The 25,626-nt window shown below is 38.9% G+C and overlaps 1 protein-coding gene across 1 annotated transcript in view; it reads left to right on the forward strand.

The window, feature by feature from the left end:
- Positions 1-25,219, forward strand: part of KLF3 (KLF transcription factor 3) — a 29,023-nt gene extending 3,804 nt beyond the window's left edge. The window contains exons 2-7 of the mRNA XM_086611691.1: positions 356-394; positions 7,276-7,372; positions 14,190-14,685; positions 15,152-15,302; positions 19,842-20,002; positions 21,176-25,219. Coding sequence (XP_086467817.1) covers positions 7,316-7,372; positions 14,190-14,685; positions 15,152-15,302; positions 19,842-20,002; positions 21,176-21,357 — 1,047 coding nt within the window. The 5' untranslated portion in view covers positions 356-394; positions 7,276-7,315 and the 3' untranslated portion in view covers positions 21,358-25,219. The remainder of the gene's footprint in view (positions 1-355; positions 395-7,275; positions 7,373-14,189; positions 14,686-15,151; positions 15,303-19,841; positions 20,003-21,175) is intronic.
- The last annotated feature ends 407 nt before the right edge of the window (positions 25,220-25,626 follow it).

A 25,626-nucleotide genomic window follows, 5' to 3' on the forward strand; every position in this document is an offset into this window, starting at 1 on the left:
AAATTGAGAGAAAGATTTGCATTAACTTCAGTGGGCTTTGAATCAGGCCCTGGATGAAAATGCAAAATGGAGTGTTTGTTCTTCTCTGTCACTTTTGGGCTGGAATATGCGTGGTTTCTGTACACACAAATACTTCCACCCTTTCATTTGACCCCTTTTTTATTTCACTCATTTTTCAAGTATTCTTTTAGTTCCTGCTCTTTTGGATGCTAAAAGTTAGCTGTTTGTGATCATTGCAGACGTATCCGAAATTCATGCTTTAAGCTTCCTCTTTCAGAGCGTAATTGTATGTGAAAAATAATTTGTACTGAATTATGTGCACATCCTTACCTCAACTTGTTTTTTGTCTGTTCAGAAATCCAGATAACAAGAAGTATTTGGCCACACAGTTTTGGTAAGTTGTTTGTTGATTATTTTCATTTGTTACCCTCAGTTGTTTTTACTTAGTTGTTTTTCTGTTAATTTTAGGATACCACGGGTGAGTTTATCTATGAGAACCTGACATATTAATATCTTAATTCTGGTACTGTTAATTTCTGCAGGATTTCAAACATATTTAATCTTTTTTCCCCATGACAGAGGAAAAGTGTTGCATTTAGCTGCATTTAGTATTGGAAACTGGTGTGTAATAAATGCAGCAAATTTTGTGGTTCGCACATTTTGTAGCCAGAAGTTCTACAAAATCAGGGACTGAGATTAAAATTACAATAGTTTTGTAAACCAACTTTTTAATATTAATTAACACCACTAACAGGAGGTCTTTTAAAGTTGTTTTATGCTGTCAGCATTGAAGCTTTGTGTTTTCATTTTGAGGCTAGTTGCCTCCAATCCAGAATATGAAGTTTGGCAGAGCTGGTTTTAGGAGACATTTAACCCTTCCCTATTAAGCATTCACTTGATGCCGAGGCTTTCTTTGAGGGTTTTGTAGCCGTAGTGGATATCTCCCAGGGGAAGGAAGTGTAAGTGTAGATCAGCCAAATGGAAAGATAAAGCTCTAACAGGTTTTTAATAGTAAACTAAGTCAGAATGGAAAAAAAAACCCACAAATGCGTGGTCTGCCTATCATGCAGTCAGTGTGTGTTACCAACAAACTAACTTGATCCATGAAGGCATGAGAGAGTTTCCACTTAAAGAGTTTAAGCTGCTTTGATCACTTGTCGCATTGGTACCCACTACACTATCCAGCTCTTCTCTCATTTGTGTTTTTTTTTTTCCCCACTTCCATAGATACACAGAAGTTCATCGACATTTGCCCTGTATTCAAATCCTCATTCAAATTAATCATTTAGGCTATTATTCTTAAATACACACTTCTTTTCTTTAGGATTAGTTTTTTTTTCTTCTCCCTCATACTATCAAAAACATTGAATCTCTTGTTTCATATGTTTCATGAAATAGCAGAACCCTTTACATAAGAGAACAGTGTTTTATGTCTTTCTTCCCTCATAATTAAAAGATGGGTTTTCTATTTCTCCTTTTAAATTATCTTCAAAATTAACCTCTTAAGAAAAACACAACAACAAAAAAAACAAAGTTCGGTTTGGAAGGGAAAGATTATCATGCCATTCCACATACTTCACTTGTTTTCAAAAGTCTGATCTTTTATCCTTACTAGACTGTTTCTCCTTCTAAGAAGTAGCTTGAGACAGGAAACCAGGCAGCGGTCTGCCCTGATAAGGGAGAATATTCTCTAATGGAGGTGCCTCAAGAGCTTTTCCTTCTTTCCCCCTTAGGTTCAGTAAATGTAGAACTGAAGATTGAGCAAGGTTTATGTGGGCTCCATTTTTCCTTGATAGAGAAGACATTTTCTTAATGAACACTGCAAGAACATTTTTGCCCCAGATTTTTACATGCAAGAAAGCCATTTCCAGGCATGTGGCTTCAAAGAGCCTGCAACAGTATTATCGTAAATCTAATGGAAATACTGGTTAGTCTGCCACGCAGCTGATAAATGATTGTGTCAAAGCAGTTCTAAGTCAGAAAAAGTGATGTCAGCAAAGTTAGGATGCACAAGTTGTGCAAAACCCGAGATTTTTAAGCCTGCTTGCAATTCTGAAGGGAGGGTGGTAAAAGATTTTGAAGTCAATAAAAAGCAAAAATAGTCTGAAATACTAATTAACAGAATGCTATAGAAATGTTCTTTTTCTTCATGCCTATCAAGTAAAACTTTTGGCAGAAATTTTTTGCCCAAGTACCATTCTCTTTTTACGTGATATCCAACTTTTTCAACAGTTATTACCATTTCCCAGTGGAAATCCAGTGAATAAACAAACACAGAAGGCTGTCAAGCAGAAAAACATTTTCTCGGTGTACTAGTTCTTGATTCTCCCCCTGCTCTGTTCTTCAGGGTCTGGCTGCTCAAGTCCCTTCCCCCAGCACTGTGTCTGGGCCTTCGCTCCTTCCCCCCTGCTCTTGCTTGCTTTGACTCGAGTCTGACTGCTGTGCTGAGCTGGAGAGTTTCTTTGCTTGCTGCTATTTTGAGGCCCAGCACAGTTAAGCGCTTGCTTACTTCCCATTAAAGTTAATGGAACTTTAGGGACACTTTTTTGCTGACTCGGGTCTTGACGAGCAACAGATACAGTAAGTGCAAACACATCTTGTTACTAGCCCTCGAAAACTCTCTTTCCACCCTTTCCAGGGAATCCTGCTCTCAGAAACTGTTTTTTCTCTGTCAAGCTCTCTTTCAAGGTTCTGCTGAAGAAGGCTTCTCACCTAGGTTCAGAAAGCTTCCCCACCCTTTGGCTTTCTTCAGTGGAGAGTCTTCTGACGTTATCACTTCTCCTTAGTATCAGGGGAAGTTTGACTCAAGGCTCACAGAAGAAGTATTGGTTTCAGAGCAACAGTGAGTCCCAGAGGGCTTGGACTGAAGAGGTTTGGCCACATGACTGACATTGGCTACTGGACACCATCAGTGCTGCAAGAGCTGCAGCGTCTTTGTGGAGGGCACTCATGCAGTGCTAATGTAGCAGATATCATTACATTATTCTGTAATTGTACCAACAATAACAGTCATAGCTTGAAGCTTCTAGACAAAGCCTCACTGTACCAGAGGGCAGCGTTCCTTGCTTCCTCCCAGGCACAGAGACTGAGAAAGCAAACACCATGCATGCTTTCATGCAGAGCGAAGAGGGGCAGAATTGATGGTCACCACCCCCCTGTCCACAATAAGAGTATCTGTCAGGTGACTGAGTGCTCTTCCAGGTGTTTAATGAGAGCAAAGGCTGTGTGTTAGAGGGAGGCTTTGTAGTTGTTGGATGTGCACGGTCAAAACTGGCCCCCACCCCACCCTTTCCCTTCATAACAGGTCTGAGGAGTTGGTGGATCTTGAAGGTAGATGTGCAGAGCTGCCGGGAGTAGCTGCAATGCGGTTGCTCTTCTCCAGCTGCTCTGCTGGAGTGCAGATGTGTAGCCTGGGTGCATTCTTTAACTGCTTTGCTCGTTTCATCCAGAGTAAATCTGTACAAGTCCTTGTTGTCAGAATACACGTTAAGTACCTTGAAGCTTTCATTTACTCTTAATTATGTCTCCAAAACAGTAAACCATACCTATTAGGAAGTTCAAATCAAGCAGTCTTCAGTCCTGACAAGGTGGTGAGCTCTACCAATGGTGAACTTCCCTTCTGGAAAGGACACTTTGTTGCATATTGGATCATAAGGGCAGAGTTTGTGTTTTTTCTGGCTTGTTGTCTTCACTGGACTTCAGATAGGAAAATGCTGAGGGACTTTGCCTGGACTTTACCTTGCACCTGTCCTTATTTGCATACAAAAACCAATTGCTTCATTTGTCTTTCTGAAGTACAGGGCGTGAGCAAAATCTTATCAAAAAGCCATGTCCTGTTTGGACAAGTTGGACTGACTTGGCAGAGATCCACAGGGTGGAGTGAATGGGAGGAGGCAAGAAAGTAAAACTGGGTGGCTTGTTAGCAGAAAAAGAGAGGGAAAAAAAAAAAAAGAGAGGGTGGAATGTTTGCCTACCGAATTGTAGTTAATTATTTAGTTTCAGATTACCTGCATTTTAAATTCTTTTAACCCACATGAAAAAAACCCTTTAATGCAAAATAGTTTATCTAATAACGTGAAAGACAAAGGCCCTTGTTTTTTTTTAATACGCTTAATATGAATATATTGTTGTGTCTTCTCCAGAGTATCTCAGCAATGAGAGACAGTATTTTGATTTTCCAGAAATTAGTTGTATTTACTAAACAATTTGTGGGCTTTCAAACAAGTACATTATGAAATCAGTGTGTAAAGTAGAACCCAACTGTTTTTTCATTCCTCTGTAATAGAAACAGATAAGGCTGTTTGCCTTCCCTATTGCCCCCTTCTCAAATGCTTGAAAGAGAGAGATTGGGAGGTTTTGAGTTAGTAGGCATGATTTTACAAATAGGCCAGGAAAAACTACTGCCTTCTTACTAGAAGTAGCATGCTTTCTTTGTGTGTGAGTGTGCATCCATGTACTTTGTTTGTCAGCATGGTCCAAGCAATCAATTTGGAGCATTATTTTTAAATACAAAGAGAATTGTTTTGTGAGTTTATTTGCAGCCTTAGGAAAGTGTTCTTGTGAGCTAAATTTTAAATGCCAGACTCAAAGCTGGTTTATATTGACCCTATAGCAGCTCTATCAGTTTCCAAATAAGAATCTGATCCGCTGATCTGGACTGACAGGACCAAGCGTTATATATTTATTACTTTTCTTTTCTTGAAAATTAGTTTCCAGTCACTCTCAAATGGGGAAAAGAAACCTAGCGCTTAAGAGTAACATGTGATAAAGAAGTGCTCAGTTTCTGTACTATGATGCAGCAATAAAAGTAACGTTTTTCCTCTGCTGTTCTTAGATGACTGCACCTGAGAAAGATTGAGAACTGCTTTTCACTTTTATTCAGCGCATTACACTTTCTGTTGTCTACATCAGTCTAATTCCTGCACAGTAATTTAGAGCCCTCTCAGGAAACACTCAGATATATAGCATGACATCAGAAATGTGTATCAAGTGTCTTTCATACTTACTTGAAGTAAAAGGTGAAAAGGAGTAACTCTTAAACTGAAGAAAATCCAATTTTAAAACAACAAAAATGACAGAGCCTGCGAGCATAATTGCTTGCTTAGAACAAACTCCCCCTCCCTCTCTCTTCCTCCCTCTCTCTTTCCCCTTCTCTTTCGCTCTTCTGTTTCTTTGTTCTCTTTCCTTCTTCTTTTCTTCCTCACTTTGTGTTTCTTGCTCTTTCTCCCTTCTCTTTCTCTCGCTTTTTCTTCTCTTTCCTTCCTTCACTAAAGTACAAACTGGTCTGTCACTTTACCTGTGCACATGTAAACTAAAAGTTGAAAGTTTCTGGAAACCTGAAAGCAAGTAGTTCCAAATTCTTTTATATGAGGTCTGAGAGGCTACATTTTGCTGTAAACATTTTTTGTGTCTAAAAGTATAACTTTTTTTCTGTGTTCACAATGCATATATATGTGTGAGAACATGTGTGAGTGAAGCATCAATATAGATATCTACATTTAATGCATGGGTATATGGATACATTTCTGGGAAGACAGACTTCTGAAACACTAGTTCTAGCTATGTGAAATGTTAAAAACCTGAAAAAGATAATTATTCAAAGAAAAATAGTATAGTTAATAGCCTTCTCACAAACATACTTAAAGTATTTACAGAATTCTCACAACTTTTAGCAAATAGTGCTGTCTTACACAACTGCTTTGAAAATAAAACTACCTGTTAAGTTTAAAATGTAAATTGCATTGAGCTGCTCTATGTTTCACTTTTTTTTTTTTTAGTTTGGTTTTGTCAGGCTTTTGACTTTTGTAAGGAGAATTACAAAGATACTTTAATCTACTTTCGATACTTGTCTGTTGACATTCAAAATGTACGCTGTTGTACTATGTTTCCAGAAGTCTTTAAACTTTATTCATATACCTGAATAATCAATGATAGACTTGTAACAACTCATGCCATCTTCCTTTGGAAGATTTTAACAAATTTTTATCTATAAACACATGGGATAGTTAATTGCAAGATTGTTCATTAGTCTAGGCTTATTAGAATTGTTTTAATTTGAGGAGGTACATCTTAAAATTTTACTTTAAATGTCTGGGAGAATTTTCCAGCCCCAACTACAAATCTATTGTTGAGCCTTTAGCCTACTTCCGCAGGGTTGAATTGTCTGGATGGTGTGCTCTGGCTGTATTCGTTTCTTTCCAGTGCCATCTACTGGTGAAAATTGAATTTATGTCATTTTTTAAAATTTTTTTCATCCTCGCATGTTAATAGAGGTCATACCACTTCCAGGCAGGGCTATGCACTGTACAGTGTGTGGTCAGAACTTGCTCCTTTAGCATCAGTCATGTAAGGTATAACCTCATGTGATTTATAAAAGCTTACCAACATCTAAATGTCATTGAGAACAACTTTCCTTTGCCTCTCTTGGTTTTTGCTCGGTACCCTTATGGCTTGCCCCAGAAGAGGTATCTCCTCCTTTCCTTCACAGCATCTTTCCAAGTTGACCATGGCAACTGTGTAGTATGATAGTTACATTACGACTTCCTTTATGTTAAATACTTTTGTTTCAGGCAGTTTGAGATAAGCTAGAATTGGACAAGTGATGTTGAACATTGTCAAAAAAACAACTGAAGCCGCACAGAAAACAGTCAGATGTTTTGAAGTGCTTTCCTTTTGCACAGTTCACACAAATTGTTGTTGAATCATCACTATATCTATTATTTTAGGGAAATAACTGATGGGTTTTTTTATGTTAAGTCATTGCAGCATGTTGAACGTACCACTCCAAGTTAGTCCTGGATTTTAATTTTTCTTTTGCATTGATTTCAATGTCACTGTACATGAAAGTTTCGACTTTTCTATCAGGACAAGAGACACGTCTCCAGAATCAGTTCACTATATTATCAACTAAACAAGATTATTCTGAAGTTACAGTGCTGATGAGAAATGCATAGTCTAAACTGTGATGTGTTTACACACTAATGACAGCTAATGAAAGTGACAATTCTGTGATCTTGGTATGTTGACATGCACAACATAAATTCACATTAACTTTCATTAAAGTGAGCAAATGTCCCTTTCTTTCAATAGCAATTGGGAAAGAATAAACTTACAGTAACTTAAATATTTAAATGAAGCCCAGTAAATATTTTTAAAGCTGTGTTAGAGATGGATAAGTATTCACATTAATCTGACAAAATACTAAGTTCTCTACAGTTCAGAAAGTTGATTAGGGAGTTTCCTGCAGCTTTATAACACCTTGTCTTTCCCCTGCAGGCCAGGACATCAGAGGCATCAGAACACGTGAATAAAAAAGATGCTGATGTTTGACCCAGTCCCTATCAAGCAAGAAGCCATGGAGCCTGTTTCAGTGGTAAGACTTTTAAAATATTTCAGCTTTTGTGGTGACATTCTAGTTTTCCCATCTTTAAATTCACACCAAGTTCTAAGCTTTGAACTAGCCTAGGAAAGGCTGTGAAGTTATGTTTTGTTCTTAGGGCAATCAAATTTACACTCTAGGAAACCATTTTTCTGTAGTTCATGAGTTTACTGCCCCTAAATGACCTGCCCCATTACCTCTCCTGGTGCTCCTATCCCCACCACAGAGGAGACAACACCTGACTACTCCTCAGCCATAGCAGTGCAAATACAGTCTCTGTAGCTCATGCTGCTGACGGAGGTGGGTTGAAATTAAGTTGCCAGGCTTCACACTGAAGTGGCAAGAGCCTGTGGTTTCCATGTTGCATCTTTGAACTAAATGAACCGCTGCTCACCATCCTCTTTTCTGTTTCTCTCTTGCTCTTGAAAACATGTGCCTGGGGCTAACAGTGCTTCAAACAGCAGAAAATTAATCCTGACGAAAAAAAAAGTAATGTTTTGTTTGCTGAGTAAGCTGGATGTGTTGCCTTATCACGTGAGCAGATAAGAACCAGGGCAGTGGAGGAGGAATTGGGGGAAAAAAGGGCAAGGGGACACTTTTCGATTGGGTTAATTTTCCGTCAGTTTGGTGCGTAGGGTCAGTTCAGAGAGGAGTGTGATAAGCAAGAGCAGCACGAACATGGAGCTGGGAGGGGGACAGTGGGAATTGTGATGATGTAGGCTGCCAGGGAAACACGGTCTTAGGAAGCAGTTTCATGTGTACTTCACCTATTCAGCTGCAGGCTGCTGCTGAGAGGGAAGGTTCAGGCTTTTCTCCTTCCTTCCAGCTCTGTGTCTCCTCTGTATGACATGAAGCAATTGTGCGGCCGCAGAACAATTTGGATCAGCTCACTGAATGGTCAGAATTGCTAAGACAACAGAAATACCCTTATTTTATGGTCAGATCAGGAAGCTGATCTGACTCAGGCTGCAGCTGCTCAATGCTAGAGCAAGGGGAGGGAGGAGGATGAGGGAACGGGACCTCCCCGTTCAGCAGTAGCCTGCAATAAGATCAGATTAAGTGTACCATGAAACCACACCCTTAGAAAGGCTGATCAATTAAAAGAGTGAAGTCAGTGTGCATAAATTAGAGTGTGTTAAACTCATGCTCTGAACGGCACATTCAGTGAAAAGTTTGCTTCTTGTTTTGTTCAAAATGTAGAATAATTGTCATCAATTTAAATGCATCTGTAAGCAGTCCAATTTCTTCAGTGCTATTAATAATGCTTTTTGACAGTTAAGTTTATATGCATTTTAAAATTAGAGTTTGACTTTCATGAGCTTATTTACTTGAGAGCAATGATAGAAAAATAACTGATCTATCACTGAGAGTGTAAGTATGACAAATTCCAATATTTGGCTTAAGAAAGAACCTTAGTAATGGCCAGTCTGCCTGTCACTTCAGTTACAGTTATTGTGTAACCTTACTAAGATTAGTGGTGATTATCTAGGGATATCTAATGATGTTCATCAAAGGCAGAAAATGAGCCACTTTTACAACAAAAGTGTAGCTACATGAGTAACAGAACATCACTATAGAGACACTGTGGGCTGTCTTTTATACACATCTGCCTTCATCTCCCAAGGAGGGTTCTACAGTAGCTTGGGATGGTGCACATGAGACACAAGATCCTGCCCCCAACAGCTGTGTGCTGCTGCAAAATGGACAGGGTTGGTCCCTCAGCGGGCTGACCAGGAGAGGAATGAGTAGCCTTCCCTAGATCCAGAGATGAAGGGAAAGCTGCAATGGGAAGAACAGGGGAGCGTTTCTGACCCAAGTGCATTTCAAGACTCTTGCTTATTCCTAATGTTGCTTATTGTATACCATGTGCTCCTTGCAGAAGTATGTTACCTTCCATGCGTTGGACCTCTGAAGTCATCTTGGACATTCACGTGGTGTGTGATTGCTCTGACTAGCCGTTAGAGATTCAGAGCATTTTACCAAATCTGTATGCTTTCCTTTTCATTGCTGCATAATGGAGGGAAAAAAAAAAAAAAAAAAAGCAAAGCCGAAAGTCCAGAGGAAAGGATGTTTTTGAGTGAGGTTCCCCTCACAGAGATTACTCTGGTTTCCTTTGGGCTGAGGAGTGTGTGTGTTTCAGCTTCTGTACGCACACGGGCTGTTTAGCCCCAAGCCCTCGAGGTCCTGGCTCCCCCAGCACTTCTTAGTCTTGCAACTTCCTTGGAGCCCTGTCACCATAACTCCCCCTTTTGAGAAGGTGGAAGGAAAGAGAAGCTGTTAGTGTGATGTTTTGGAGTTGCTGAGCATAGCGTTCAGTTCACTGTAGGCTGATAGAAGTCTTAAAACAGGATTTATTTATTTTGTATCTGTCATTCTGATAGTATCATTAGAGGCCAAACTAATTGAAGCCCCTTAGGAATTGTTATTTTACTTGAACATATACTGTCCGTAGGTATAAAGTCTGTCTTTAAAAAATCCCAGTAGTTGGGGTGGGAGAAGGAAACAAACTATGGGTTTGACACTATATTTCAGGGTGTGTGGCTGAAAGGATTAACTATACTTCTCAGATGACTGAAGCTCGCGCCCACAGCATTTCGTCACTTCCAACAGCTTATGCTATTTATTGAATTGAATTACTGAACACATTTTATGATGGTTCTTAATGAACTAGTGACAAAGTCATCTGAGTCCTACCAAAATATTTGCTGTGATAACTTTTTAAACATTTGGACAAATACCAGTGACTGTTTAGTGAAAGAAGTTGCTCTTTTATATGTTACCATCTTTCTTTGAATTAAAATAAGCAGTTTTTCTCTGCCATTTCATCAGTCCAAGAACTACTTGTTTCACCCATTTTTAAAGACAGCTATGTGCTGCATGAGGGGTTGAGTTCTTAAGAAGTGTGCTGGAGTACAAATTTCATGTGGTGAGGATGCTTTTTCATTTATTACCTACTATTTGGATTAAATCTTATTCATCCTCTTACATGGTACTGATTTGACAAATAGTGTAAGTAGGTAAGCAGGTTCTTCTCCTGTTTCTGTTTTTCCAAGAGGCTGACTAAAATTTTAAGTTAAATTTATAGGGTTATGTAGTTTCTAAAAGGCTTGATGAATTGCTTCAAAATCTGTTCGCCTGTACAACAAAGAAGATGTTTCACTGTGGCAGCATAAGAGAATTTAGCAAATTATATCAGATTAGTGCTTGATAATGTTCCTCTGTAGAAGCAGTAGTCTTCTGAGTGGTGATAGGTGTGCCTGGGACATATTTGGCCAGTCTTTATTCTTGATAGATTGTCAAGAGGAAAAGCATGTGATTCTTTCTCCTTTTGGATTTATTAATTGAATTGTATGAGCCATGTGGATATGACTCAAAAATATTAGAAGTTCTTTTGTTTTCCAGTTTCTTTGAGGCTTCAGTGGTCTGGGTTTTATTATGGACAAACAGCAAGGAAAGGTAAATTAATTGCTTCATAAGGCCCAAAGAGGGAAAGTGATAATATCAGACATAAAAAATAGCTAGATGGAGACCGTAAAGAAATATATGTTGAAATACAATCCTACATCTTTATAGTGATCTACTGTAGTGACACACCATTCTGTGCAGGGATGTTTAGGAAAGCAGAATTTACAGGAAAGTGGGAATTTGTTGGTTTTTTTTCAATCCAAGTCAGACCAAACTCCTGCATACACTGTTAATTCGCACAGTAGAAATCTAAGGAAAATGTATCAGCCTAAATATTTCAGGCAAACAGAGCAATGATATCTGATTTTCCATTTTTCCACCAAAATACTTCGCCTAAGTCCTGGGATAGGTGAGAAAAGACTGCTCTTGCAGGCTATGAAGTATGCTTCTGCTTCCTGCAGTTGATGGCATTTAGAAAACCAGAGGTAGTTGGGCTTTTTGGTTTTGTTTGCTATTGTTAACGTTCCCTGTTTACAGAGAGAGACAGTGAAGTCTTCTTTATTCTCCCATCCCATATATTCCCCAAGGGGTACTGTCTGCTTCCCTGGCAAAGAAAGAGAAAGTGACTTATCAAATTTGAAAGCAGTGGTTCGTATCAAACTAATGGCAGTTGCTGTGTCCCAGGGAGCTAGAAACTGAAACTTGGCTATGCTAAAAGATACACGAAGTTTAACTTCAGAACCAGGAGATAGATCTGAGTGTCCAAATAGATTTGGACATACTTCCAAACAAACAGAGTTTAAACCACACCTCATTGAGAGTGAAGTAAAGCTGTTTTCCACCAAACAGTGTCTGATCGACATCAGATACTCTCCTTTTCATTGTTCTAGCATCCTTCTCAACTTTTTCACCCTTTTTCTTCCCAACACAAATGATTTGTTGCACCACATTTTTCTGTCACAACTTAATCTGCAGTTTGCACAGAAACATAGCAATTAAAATTGTAGAAGGAAGAAAAGTTTAGAAAAATGATTCAGCTTCCCCAAACTGCCAGAAAAAATAGCAGATGTTAAATCTGTGCCAGCTTAATTACAACAATAAAAACCTTCTATGCAAAATAATGCAAACGCATATGGGGCAAAAAAACAAGTCCCTAAAATAATCACTTCTTAAAAACATCATTATTTTCTTCCTAATTCTTGGAAAGTGTTTCTTGCTTATCTAAATATATTTTACTTAACTTTCCCAGCTTACAGTCCTCCGTGCAACATTTTAGTAGTTTGGTATTTTTCAACACACATACCTGGTGTTACTTCAATTGTTGAAAGAGAATAACTGTTTATATAGAAAGGTTACAGCTTGGAGATGCTTCGATCTTTAATAGACTGATTGACCAAAAACATTCCCTAAGATTTAAATTGCATAGTCTTTTTCCTTTCTCGTGTTCCTGCGATATAAGGTAGTGACCTTGTGGTCATCCCTGACAAACCTGCAGCACTGTAAATGCACTGGTGCTTAGTGGTGGAACTTTTACAGTTTGTTGAAGCTCAGTAGACTTTGTACTGTAAACAAGTAGCAGCAATTTTAATTGAAGTACTTAATATCTCTTATGTGTTTAAATTTTGAATTTTTGCCTATGCCTATAACTTGATCAGATTTAGTAGATACTAAATACTGTTAAATATTAAACTCTATCAATATTCAGTGGCCTTCATCACTTAGAATGCTAATAGTTTCATCACTTGGCTCAGCAGCGGTGGAAAATCTGTAGAACTTGTTTTAGCCAGCACTGCTTGCAATAATGGCATTTTAGTAGAATTCTGAGGAACCAATTACCATTGAAGATGAATGTTTTCATAGATTGAATTTGTTAGAATAGTCATTAAGAGAATAAAGTTTCAGAGATTTGAATGTAATATTTACTGTTTGAAGATTAATCACCGTTGTGCATGCTGCTTTATTTGAGCATTTTATGGAATAGGTGACTCAGCTTTGGTGTTTTTTCACAGTGCGATGAATGCAGCAGGAAAATTTCGTATTTTCTAAACTCACTGTTTCAAACTGTAACTGAAAAGAAGAAAAATACGTTTGTGTCATTTTGCAAAAATACTTTTAGTTAATGTTGACATTTAAAATCAACTAACTGTTCCTTACAGGGAAGACAGAGGTAAGAAACCAGGAAGATGTATTACTAGAAGTTTTCACCCTAGGAAAAGTTAATTGAAATGTCATGGAAACGATTGTGTAAAAATACAGTAGTTTTATACTTCTAATCTGTTTCGCTTCCTACCATTTTGAACATTTTTTTTTAATCTCACTCATCAAAGTCTTTTTGATGCCAAAGAATTCAGCAGTTTTTTGATATTTAAGCTTAGCATTGATGTGAAGCTTGACTTACCTAGAATCCAAAGATAGCATTTTGTGTCAGAAATTTTAAAACATCTTGAGGGCTAAAAAACTGTGTGGATTGCATTTTCTATGTCTGTCTGCTGTGTTAGGACATCACATCAGTTTCCATTGTAATTTACCTGTTAGTAAACAACATCAGTTTTCAACACTTTTTAAATGCAAAATTGATCTGGATAGTTGTTTCATAATACTGTACTCTGCAATGAATGTCAATACTTCTTGGTTTACAAAAATTATTTCCACTAAAATGTGGAGATTGTCACGTAGGTCAAGATTAGCTTTGAGGTTCATATGATCTCGTAATGAGAACTGCTAGCTACCACTAACAGGAATATTCTTCCAATGTGCCAAATGTTTATTGTTTTACCAGTTTTCCAAAATCAGAGTGGCTAGTTAGCTGCTTCATTTATCAAAAAAAAAAAAAAAAAAAGTTTAGAATTTACCTTTTGTGCTCTTGAGTTTCTCACCCATTGCCTATATATTTCAGCTGTGTAATTTTTATTGCATGTATGGTTCAGATATATAATTTCTTGCTCTAGTGGTGATTGTTTTCCAGTTATTTAAGCAGTTGATTGGGACCCATTACTTGGAATTCCAAGTCAAATTTATCCTCTCTTACTTGACTTCATGTTCCTCCACGTATAGTTACATGCTGAGCGTAGCACCATGTATTTCTGAGGTTAGTTAAGTAGTGTGCAGCTTAGTATATGAAAAGCAGTTTTTAAGGAAGAAGAAGAGTTGAATAAACCTTGAGGATTTGTTTTCATCATCTGTTTTGCGTCACTTCTGAAACAGTTAGTGAATCAGTACTTGAATAACTTCCTTTGTGTGAAATCTCAGGCTTTATTTAATTCACTTTTAAAGAGTACATTAAAGTGCTTTACTGAAGCTCTTTCATTTTGCCTCAATTTTATTAACCGCCTTTCTTTTTCAGCAGTAATTATGCGTGTGTTGATTTATTATTTGATTTTATTTTTTTTTCCACTCCTTCTGACAGTCATACCCGTCCAATTACATGGACCAAATGAAGCCAAACAAATACAGCGTCATTTATTCTACACCGAGTATGTTGCACAATAAATTCTACTCAAACCCTGAAGGACTATCAAATGGAATCCAGATGGAGCCAGTAGATCTTACGGTGAACAAACGGAGCTCACCACCTTCAACTGGAAGTTCTCCTTCACCCCTAAAATTTCAGACTGTGCATAGGAGAACTTCACCTGGATTGACTCTGTCCTCACCCAGCTCACCTCTCAGTAAATTCACACCGTCGCCCCCAGGAGTACAGCCTATCTCCATGCCAATAACAATCCCACCTGTAATGGCTGCTGCTCTTTCACGCCACGGACTGAGAAGCCCTGGAATACTCCCTGTCATACAGCCTGTTGTGGTCCAGCCAGTTCCTTTTATGTATGCTCCCCATCTTCAGCAGCCCATCATGGTGTCCACAGTTCTTGCAGATGAGATGGAAACTCCAAGTAGCATGCCAGGTTAGTGTTGTCAGAGTTTGTTTTTTATGCTTTGTCATCCTGGGAAAATAACTGTATATCCAAGCACTTTTTTCTGTGTTTTTCACATTTTAGGAAATGGAACATAAATCCTGTTCTTCTAAAATATGCAGGCACAGAATTTACTGTGTAAATATTTTACTCAATTTACCAAGGTCGTATTCTGTTCTGATTTATACCTGCATAAAGCTGTTTGTCTGCTGAGATTTGGACAGATAAAAATGTTGGATTGGACTGATGAAAATGAATAGAATTGTTTTGAATCATAGTTCATCAGGAGATAGACTAAAACTGGAAGATTTTGTATCTCGGCATAAATTGTTGCACTAAATATAGAGCTGAGGGATTTCTTTTGTCTTAACTACAGATTTTTTCATATATTTTTCATTTCCATAACTTTCCATATTTTTGATGTGTTGCCTTCCCTCTCCTACCCTCCCCCGTACAGTGCCTGTCATTGAGTCCTATGAGAAGCCTACGCTGAAGAAAACAATCAAAGTAGAGCCAGGAAGTGAACCATCGAAGACAGACTTCTATCCTGAACAAATGTCGCCTCCAATGATGACCTCATTGTCTCCCCAGCAAGTAATGTTGCAAGAGTAAGTAGCTAATAGAAGTCCTGAGATCAGCAGAAGAATGCAAAGAAATTCATTGCAGCAGTTCACGATTTTGAGGAGTGGGAGGGAGTGTTGCTGTGCTTTAGAACATGTGATAAAATACAGGAAGACATCCTTTCCCCCTGCTGCCACCATGAAATGTTATTTCAACTTTTTTTTCCCCTCTTTAGCACTATAGGAGTTGATAAATGTTTGTACATTGCAACCACATAGATCTGCCACTTACAGAATGCATTTTTAAAGTAATGCTAGTCCCAGTCCTACAACTTACTGAAAGTAGGACTCCCAATAAGCCAGTGATAGCTGTTTATGTAAAACCAGCAGCAAACTGGAAAGATACTGCAAAGACATTTCATACTGATCTCTGTGTTACCTCAAATACCTTTCTTTAAAAGATTCTTGTGACTTTCTTTTCTTGGAGGACCTCTTTGTCTTTAAAAAAATTTTGGCTACTTAGTAGAAAGAACCCCCTCAGGCCTCCAAATTCTGTGAATATATCCAGTGAAATTCCATGTTTACCTGAGGCCATTGTTCTGTGGGTGGTTTTTTTGGCAGCTCAGGTGGTTCCTAAGCTCACTTTCCTCCCAGCCACTTGTTTCTACCCCAGGACCAACTCATTGTGCTGATACAACTGATACTGGGGCCACTGCATGAACTGGATCACAGATCTAATTGGGTTTAAAACGGTCCTGTTTGCAGAAGGCAGAGGAAGGGCTGGAAAGAAGAAGTTGGGTCTGCGGCAGAAATTTTTTAATTGGAAATACTAAAAATTTCTCAGGAAGTACCTGAAGAGCCATGGGCACCTTTCCATTTCCCATTTTCCTAGGGAAAATTCTGTCAATTTACCAAAATCGTGGAATGGCCCAGAGCCCATCTCATTCTTCAGCAGGCAGTGCTCCGGGCAGGCGTGCAGGCTGCCGGCGTGGCTCTGGCAGGAGCTGAACTTGGGAACTGAGCTGGGCTCACAGTACATGACCTCAGAATCCATTTCTGCCTGTCCTTCCTGCTCACCGTCGCCCTCGGAGTGGTTGTACAAGACCTCACCTCCCAGGGTGGCGGAGAAGGGCTCCAAGCCAGACTCTCAAAACCAGTGTCTGAGTGCAGGGTGATACAGAAAGAGAGAGGAAGCATGGGACAGGCGATGCTCTGCATCTCCCTCGGAAGGCAGCGTCTTCCTCCTGCTCATGACCGTTCCCAGGTTAGAAGGCACACTGCGGCGCCAGGGCTAACTGCATTCTGCACAGCCGTCTTGTGGGCACCCCTCCTTGTTTTCAGGTCTCTAACCAGCTTAGATGCATCTTCTAGACTGCAGGCTCTTTGCAGTTAAGTAGTTGCCAGCTAGCTTTGGTGAACTATATGCTGTTTATTTAAAAATAACCTTATATGTTTGATTATAATACACATACAACAAAATAGTAAACGTCCATGTTTACTGGGTGGTTACTTGTCTTCCATAATGGGCCTGCCACACAAGGGAGTCAGGTCTGTATGTACTGGGGACTAACTTCTGCTAGGTCAGGACTATCAAATGGTTCAGTTTACTTTTGTTCTTTTTAGGCCTCTTTAACAAGAGCAAAGCAGAAAGTGCTGTTCCTGGCTGATACCACACCCTTCCTCCAGGGCTGAGACTTCTGCAGACTTGTCACCTGCATTAGTGATTTGCATCAATTATTTCCCAATGAGTCCAGTTACCACAGGAAGCCCATCCGCTGAGCAAAGAATATAAAATTTGGTATAACGTGTAGGTAGTGTTGTTACAAAAAACATTTGCATAGTCCATGGTTCCAAAGCATCTCCTCTGCTTGCCCATGCAGAGCATTATGTTTATGGAGACTCTGTCCTCACATTGTAGTGGCTTAAATTGCTTCCTACCTGTCCTGTAGAGCTGCAGTTCTTGCTTGTTCCTAAAGCCAGCCCTTTCAAGTTCACATTCTGCTGTATCCGCAACAAGAAGTTTGTAAATGGTATTTTCTGGTTTTAGCATTTAAAAAAAAATACGTAGACAAATCACACCAGTTATAAGATGAGAGACCTAGACCTTTATAAAATTTCCTCTTGTCTCACAGTTTCATCAGCCTCTCTCTCAGCATTATAAGCTGTAGTAAGGTAATGATTTTTTTTATCATTTTTATTAGGTTTTGAGTTCCCAAAGTGCGTTATTCAGACACATAAGATACATTAAAGGGGCATAGGAAACCTTCAGTCTCACTTTTAAGTGACTGATTTTGCTTTAGAGTTAGTTTTTGTCATACACATAATATATATAATGTTGGTGGCATTTCTGTAGGGATTGCTGCACTTTCTAGTATGTCTGAAAATTGATGTAACTGTGCAATTATATCTAAAATCAAACTGGAGGTAAATATAAGAAGCTTCATTAATGTATTTTCTTGTGAGTGCAAGTGTCAAAGTCTAACTCATGCTGTCAACATAGTGTGGTCTGTTGGTAAAGAACAAGAAAAAGCTGTTGAAATTGTAACATGATTTTTGGAAGATACTCTTATCTATTAGAGAATTACACTTAAATGATTAGACTTAGATGAATTTGTATCTGGTTGTGTAAGAGGGAATGAAAGAAGTAGTGCTATGCTTTTGTTATTGGCACTTACTTAGTGTTTACCTCTGATTTTTGACTCTGCCTTAACTATTATTTAAAACTGCCACACCCTATCAGATTATTGATAACATTCTGTAGTCTTGCTGGCCTCCTTTCCTCTAAAGGGAAAACGAGACAGAGACAAATTCTCAGTGCTTTGTTACACGATCTTAGATTGAAAGCCATCACAAACAGTGTACAACCAATATCCTTTTTCTCCCTTTTTCCAGATGTTACCATGTCCAGGAGTAGCCTCCACATGTAGGGATTAAAACCAAGTGTGCTTGCTGTCCTAAGCCAGAGCTTCTCCAAAAAGACTAGTATGCAACAGCGTTAAACTGAGCAGTGCTTTAGAGAAGCATTTCATTGGAAGCTAAAAGCCTGCCTTTCTTATTTGAGAGTATGTACGCCTGTGTCTAACATCGCTATCTGGGGTTTCCTGCCATTATAATATTTTTAGCTAAATTTAATGTGTACTTGAAGAGTACATCACTCAACAGTCACAGAAATACCCAAGAAAGAGAATTTGGCTCCCAATTTCAAACTTCTAATTCTAATAAAAGAATTAGTAACAGAATTAAACTTTTCCCACATCAGTAATTCCCATCCTGCCGCTGTGGAAAGTCATAGAAAATATTTTTCTTGTTAAACCACGCACAAGATTTTCTTTGCTGTGCCTGATAGGTCTTTTTTTATTTGGTTTTTACCAAAGGCCCCTTAACATATGCCCTTGATTTTGCCGAGAGAAGTAGATATTCAGTGTTTCTGAAAGTTAGGCCCTAAAGGAACTTGGTTTAAGTAACTAATATGACCTAGTGTTATTAAACGTAATTCAATCAGTAAAGAAATGTGAAATGCAGCGAGAAAAGATGGGAGTTCTAGAAAGCTTATTTCTGTCACATGGAGGAGCTGGTTTTGCAACAAGGAATGCTAATATCTGCACATCATATACTAAGTTTCAGTTAAAAGCTAAAAAATGCATTAAAAGCACTGATACAGATCTCCTAACGGGTTGAAAAATGTGACTTTGTGAGGTTGCATGATTTGTAACACCACTTAACCTTTTTGACAAACATATGTATTTCTTTTTCTAACATTGATGTAGAAGAATCAAGGTTGTCCCCAGTTCTGCTGTAGGGGTGTTGTTCAAACCTAAATATCCACAGTCAGTGACACCTTTAAAGAAACTCGATGTGTTTTCACGTCCATGAATGTTTATGTTATTGTTTGTTACAGAAGCCCGTATGTAGTTAGTACATGTCTTACCTGCACTGTACCTGTGGGCTTCAAAAGCAAAAAACAGTGTTTGTGAAGGTGGAGGGACAACTTCAGACATCCTGTGGGTGTGCCACGCAGGCTAAGCTCTACTTTTAGGAATTGACGTCAGTGGTACAGGGAGGCCGCACCCTCCTGCCAGCACTAAACAGGAAATTCTTAATTACTCTCTAAAGGAGTGGCTGGAACAATGAAGATTGAGTTCTGCTTTGAAACCCTAAAGATACAATTTCTTTAATAATATGGAATAGCTGTTTCCAATTACAAACAAAGTAGTTACATTTTGAAAGAAGAAGGAAAGTAGTGAACAAATGCAAGAAAAGTTCACCATGAACTCAGGGTTTGAGAAATGTGGATTTGATTGGAAAACAGGAATTTGAAGGGAGTTTTTCCTTTGTAAGTTTAAAAAAAGCTAGGGAGTAGTAAAAATGGCTACATCATGCCACAAAGTGAGTAAACATTTAAAAATACTACTGCTAGAATACACGAAATTTGCTAAACCCTCTTGAATTTTTCGACATACATGTAATGTTGTTCTTTCTGCCAAGAGACAGAGTGGTAGTGAATAAAGGGCTCTGTCATGAATCATACTAACTGAGGTTTGCTGTGCTAAATGTTTCTCATTTTTAACATTCAATTTGACTTTGCAGGAATCACCCTTCGGTTATAGTTCAGCCAGGAAAGAGACCTTTACCTGTGGAATCTCCGGACACGCAAAGAAAACGCAGAATACATCGATGTGATTATGAAGGCTGCAACAAAGTCTACACTAAAAGCTCCCATCTGAAAGCTCACAGAAGAACCCATACAGGTTTGAGCATTGCTATGCTTTTCTTTCATCAAGTCTATGGTAAAATAGGAGATTAAGCTTTTAGTCTTTGCTAATGGCCAGATGACCACAGGTACAAGTAACAAAATGGCAGAAGTTAGCTCTGGCATTGTTCTGAATATAATTATAGGCTGAGCAAGAGACATAAGATGTAGCAGGAAAAACCCATAACAAGAGACTGTAAGCCAAAGCAGGATCACTGTGTTTGCTGGTATGTTTCACATTCACTGGCTCTTCGCTCATTTTCTGTCCAGTTGCTTGCAGATTACTCATTCTGCACACCCTGTAAACACCAAATCAGTTAAACTTGCACTACCTCACCTCTTACATCACTGTTAAATTTGACTGAGACTTCCATGGGAGTAGCCCATTTGCAAAAGTCTGGACTGCGTGCCAAATGCAAACCCATCTGCTTCATGTGGACATGCTAACCACTGGACCAATAGTGTTCTTTTCTGAGTGAGTGTTCCAGTAAACATATCCCGGTCTCTGTTTTCCAGAAATGTTCATCTTGGCATGCTGAATGAATAGATGTGCATCCAAGATTTTTGCAAAGATACGGAACACTTTTAGGTAAAATGGAGTCCAGTTCATGTCAGTCTTACATCTCTACACAAGCCAGCCCTTCGTCTGTTGGGCAGCACAACAGTGTTAGGGAGAAGCATGATCACATCTGAGAAAGTAATGCTTGAGAGAGATTTTAAGTTGAGCTACTTGTGACAGTGGTGCCAGTTATTTATACTTCAGTAACTTTAAGAGGTCACCACAAGATTTCTACCTGCTGTGCTGAATGGTAACACCAGTCCTTTCCCCCAGCTCATCTAGAATATGAGGTCCTGGTTTTGAAAATACTTGAACAAATGGTTACACCTTCACACTTCTGGGCTCAATGAGACAAAACAAGTGCTAATATGGCAGAGGGAGGAACAGGGAGACAATAAAAAAATAAGTTGTGGCAGGAAACAATTTTTTCATCTGTTAACTTCGACTGCACAGTTTGTAGTGCAGAGTGCTCTGCAGCCCAGTGCTGTTTGGAGGCTTTTTGAGTGGGCATTCAAGTACTTGCTGAAATTTGACAAGATGAGGATAAATCTGTCAAATATTTAACTGATGTGCTCGTGTCTTAAATCCCCACTTCTGTGTTTCTTTTTCCAGGTGAAAAACCGTACAAATGCACTTGGGAGGGATGCACGTGGAAGTTTGCTCGTTCTGATGAACTAACGCGGCATTTCCGCAAGCACACAGGAATCAAACCTTTTCAGTGCCCAGACTGTGACCGTAGCTTTTCACGTTCGGACCATCTTGCTCTTCACAGAAAACGCCACATGCTAGTCTGAATGTCTCCTGTCCTCGACTCCTGTCTCACCTTTTTTTCTTTTTTTTTTTTTTTTTTCCACACATGCATTTTAATTTGGATTCAGCTGGTCTGAATCGCTGAGTTTCTACCATTAAAAGCTTACATATGGTCAGTAACAGATGTTATCTAACCCTTCTATGTCCTTGCCACGGGTCAGACCTAAAGAATGTGAACACTTTTTATTTTTTTCTCCAGGGGATGCTAAGCAAACCCTTTCTGCAGACAGTATCTTTAATGTATTCCATTGTGAATAAGGGAATTTGTAAACTAACAGCTTTTGTTGGTTTCTTCATATAATCAACCCAGCATATACTGATAAAGTAGTAAATGTTATTGAATATCCAAAATGCTAGTCCTTGCCAGAGACTTTTATTTATGTGCCCTGTAAGGGATACACTCTCTTTTTATGCTCAACAATGCAATCAATGGACTCTCCCAACTGTGTTGATTTCTGCAGTATGGTTAATACGACAGTTTTAGAAGGGCACCTGATTCAGAAATCCCGTCTGCCCGAACAGTGGATAACACTGTAGAAATAAATCTAAGCAATATAATTACTTTACAGAAAGATTGAGTCATAGTATCATTTACCCCAGTCAAGAAGAAAAATTGGCAAGAATTTGCCTATGCGTAATATTGTGCATCTAAACCAATGTCATCTCTCCTCTGTATTATAGTGTAGTATATATCCTTGTTTTTATTACATAATGCCCTGGTGGATTTGTTAAATGAAGACCTTGCGTGACACTCGATGTCTGGTTTCTGTGCAAGCGTATGGATGGAACACACACGGTACTCTCCTATAACATGGCATTAAATGATATTCATAGAAACCTACCACACCTCATTTCAGGGATATAGAGTACCCCTCTACAATCACTCCCCTACGTTTCCTCTACTCTAAATAATTTTTCGTTTTGCTGTACCTCAGAAAATAGCAATCGTCATGTTAAAAATGCTTCAAGCTGTGTTGTTGCAAGTGCCTGCAACTTTAGTACACTACAGTATTTAAAATTATTAATCCACAATATTTTTATGAGAAGATAGCATCAGGCATGAAGCACTTCTGATGACAAATTGAGTCATGTATCTATTTTGGATAAAAATGTATACCAAATCATCCATTTGATAACTCTGATTTGTGGCTCCAGTAGTCTCTCAACGGTAGGTAGACAAAGCTTTCCTGTGGATGTAGCTTTTCTGTCTATTGCATTAAAATACCACATTAGCAAGTCTTAACTGCCACGTCAGTTAGCAAACACAACTCAATAGATAAAATAAACTGAATTCAAGCAACCTGCAGTTGACTCCAGAGATGTTCCTGTCTCTGGAAGCCTACTGAAAGGCACGTTTCTGTCTTTATTAGGTGGCAGACTTTGTGGCACTGCGAGGAAGCGGGTTGTATCTCTGTAGGCTCTCTCACACCAGTGCATTTTTCTTGTTTCCCCTACGTGAGTTAATTGCCATTCCCTGCAATTTAAACATACTGAAGTCAGGTTTTCATTTCTCTTGGAAAAACCCACTGGAAAATGGGGGAGCGAGGGGAGGAGGAGTTTCGTAAAACTCTCTGGGAGGAGGCGGTGGAGTGTCCTGTCTGCAGGTGGGTGTACATGAGCTTGTGGAGCAGGTAGGCTGTGCTTCTACATCCTGTGGAGTCCAATGGCGAAGTGAAATCATCTTGCAAATGCAAGACTTTTGAGTGCAAAGAGCCTTCCCTGGCTGGCAAGAGTTTTGGCAGCTGTTCTGCTGACATCCACATACCCCTAGAATTAGAGAAGGAGAGGATCCATACTTCTTGGAGAAAAATGCTCCTACAGCAGTCGGCACGAAATAGAAAGTATTGTTCCAGTTGTTTAACAAATCTTATGTGTGGGAATATGGAACCGGCAATTTTATTTAAGGAACAGAGTCCTGAACGTGAGTGCTCTACAAAGGGGAGAACGGGAATTTGCAAAGCAGGGCTGAGAACATCGCTGCAAAGCTTCTCTAAGATCCGTATAGTCTGTTACAGCACTGTACATCCTCACCACTTCGCTGGGACGGAGGGAAGTTAACACCAGATCCATCTTCTTGTAACTGGCCCTCATCTGCTTATCTATGGAGCTCAAAAAGCTGGGAGATGAATCGGTCTTCTGTTGGTAGGCCAGGTTGTTACTAGCATTGAGGAACTTGCAGGGAAGAGAGTTATACTACTGAGCAGCTGTTCTAGACGGGGAATTTTTGTCGCATGTTTTTACTGTCAGTGGTAGCAGAACTGTCCGCCTTCATTAGGCTCTAGGTTTTAGTGGCAGTTAAACGCAGACACGTCACTGAGAGGCTGTGTGGAGCCTCTGTAGCATCAGTCACAAGTCTACGGCCATTGAGTATCCTGGGATGAAAACAATTCTCTGTTAAAATCTAGGGAAAAAAGCAGATGAGATCCTATAAAAATAAGCAGCTTAATGGCAACTGGTCCTACTTTTAGCTTAACAAGTGCAAATGGATAAAATTTGGGATGTTTAAGGAACATTTCTTTCTAATGCTCTGTTTCTCTTTTAAGCCTTTCACAAAATGTTTTCTTTAATGTTGGGGTTTTTTTTTAATTAGAAATCTAAAATCAAGTACCCTAAATGCAGAACTTCTTTGTAACTAAGAGTTACTTTGGAGAATTCAATCTAGGTTATTTGCCGTGTTCATTCATTAGCCTTTGTACCTTTTTCCTGAAAATATTTATGCTAATGGTGGGGACCAGTACAGTGGAGATTCAATAGAACTTTAAAATATCTCTATCCATGTGCCTTGTGATTTAGGACAATAGAAATTTAAATATTAAATATAAATATTTGAGATTATTTCATGTAAATGCCTTGCTTATGGGATTTTTCACTTGTGTCCGTGTTGTCTTTTTGTGAGATGTCAAAAAAGTCACAAACAAATACACTTTGATCTTTTAGCAGAAAATGTGAATTTACATCTTAACTGGCTCATTGATTCATTTTAGCAAACTTTGATTTGAGGAGTATCTTGTAATTTTTAAATAGACACAACTAAATACTTCTTAAAGCCAGTCCTTCCAACTTTGCCCTAAGGAGAAGCCAGTTTAGATATAAAGGTAGAAAACCCTAATCCTGCAGAACATGGGTATTTTAAAAACCCACCTTTTTCCCTAGCAGTATTGCACTGTGCAGTGTGCAACAGCTAATACTGTTTTACTAAAATGTGCCTGTTTAAGCCATTTGGTTATAATAAATTACTGTTTTCTGTGACAATCGCAAAAAGCTAAGCAGGTATTAGTGTGTGGTTTTGTTTAAATGTACGCCACCATTCTGCAGTGATATTTCTAATGCCACATCTTGTCCAAATACGTTGTTGTCTCTGTCAAGGTTAGCAACATGTAGATGAGTACAAATCCTTTCCATAAAAAATTACAAAGCATTTTACATATCTTAAGAGGGCTACACCAGTTTTCATTATATTTTACAGATATTAGCACTTTTTTAAAATGTACTTTAAATATTAGAGGGTCAAAATAATCTTTCTGCTTAGCATCTCTCACCTGCAAATATAGCAGAGATGTTATATTTACTACTTGTATAAACTATGCAGAAATTTTTTAATAAAATGTAATATATTTTATAAGCTAATAAGACCGAATGGGTAATTAAAGGTTTCTAGCGTGCGTTACTATAACTTGCAAATACAGAGACATTTTGGTAATCTTTTCCTACTAAAGATGTGAATGTTTAATGTACTTTCACTGTTTCTACTTTGGTAGTCCAATGAGAATTCAGTAATGACATTTTGTCATGTCAAACTGTGAACAGAAATTTGTACTGTACAGTCCTCGTACTATATTTAGTATACAATGCATATGTATTATACGTGTTAATAAACCCCTCCGAATACGTTTGTGGTCATGTCATGGTATGCTGTCCGACGAGGAGCCGTGACACAGGTGTGAGGGTCAGGGGTCTGCCCGGGGATCCACAGGGTTTCGGACGGCCCTCCTGCAGCGCCTGTGTACCCCTCCAGTGCGTACCTGCCCCATGCATGACCGAGGGCAGGAGCTCAAGGCATTGCACCTCTTCAAGCTCCTGAGGAGCTGTGCCCAGTAGCGCACTTAGTGGCAAACTCACAAAAATAGTTTACTGGCTTCTAATTAGGGTGTTCTAATTAGTCCATTGGTGGGTCTGGAGCACCAAGTTTACACACACGCACACACACACGGAGTGAAGAGTAGTTTTCATTTCTTCACAGCGTTTCAGGTGCC

The sequence above is a fragment of the Tauraco erythrolophus genome, chromosome 5, assembly GCF_009769465.1.
Source record: "Tauraco erythrolophus isolate bTauEry1 chromosome 5, bTauEry1.pri, whole genome shotgun sequence".
Taxonomy (NCBI): domain Eukaryota; kingdom Metazoa; phylum Chordata; class Aves; order Musophagiformes; family Musophagidae; genus Tauraco; species Tauraco erythrolophus.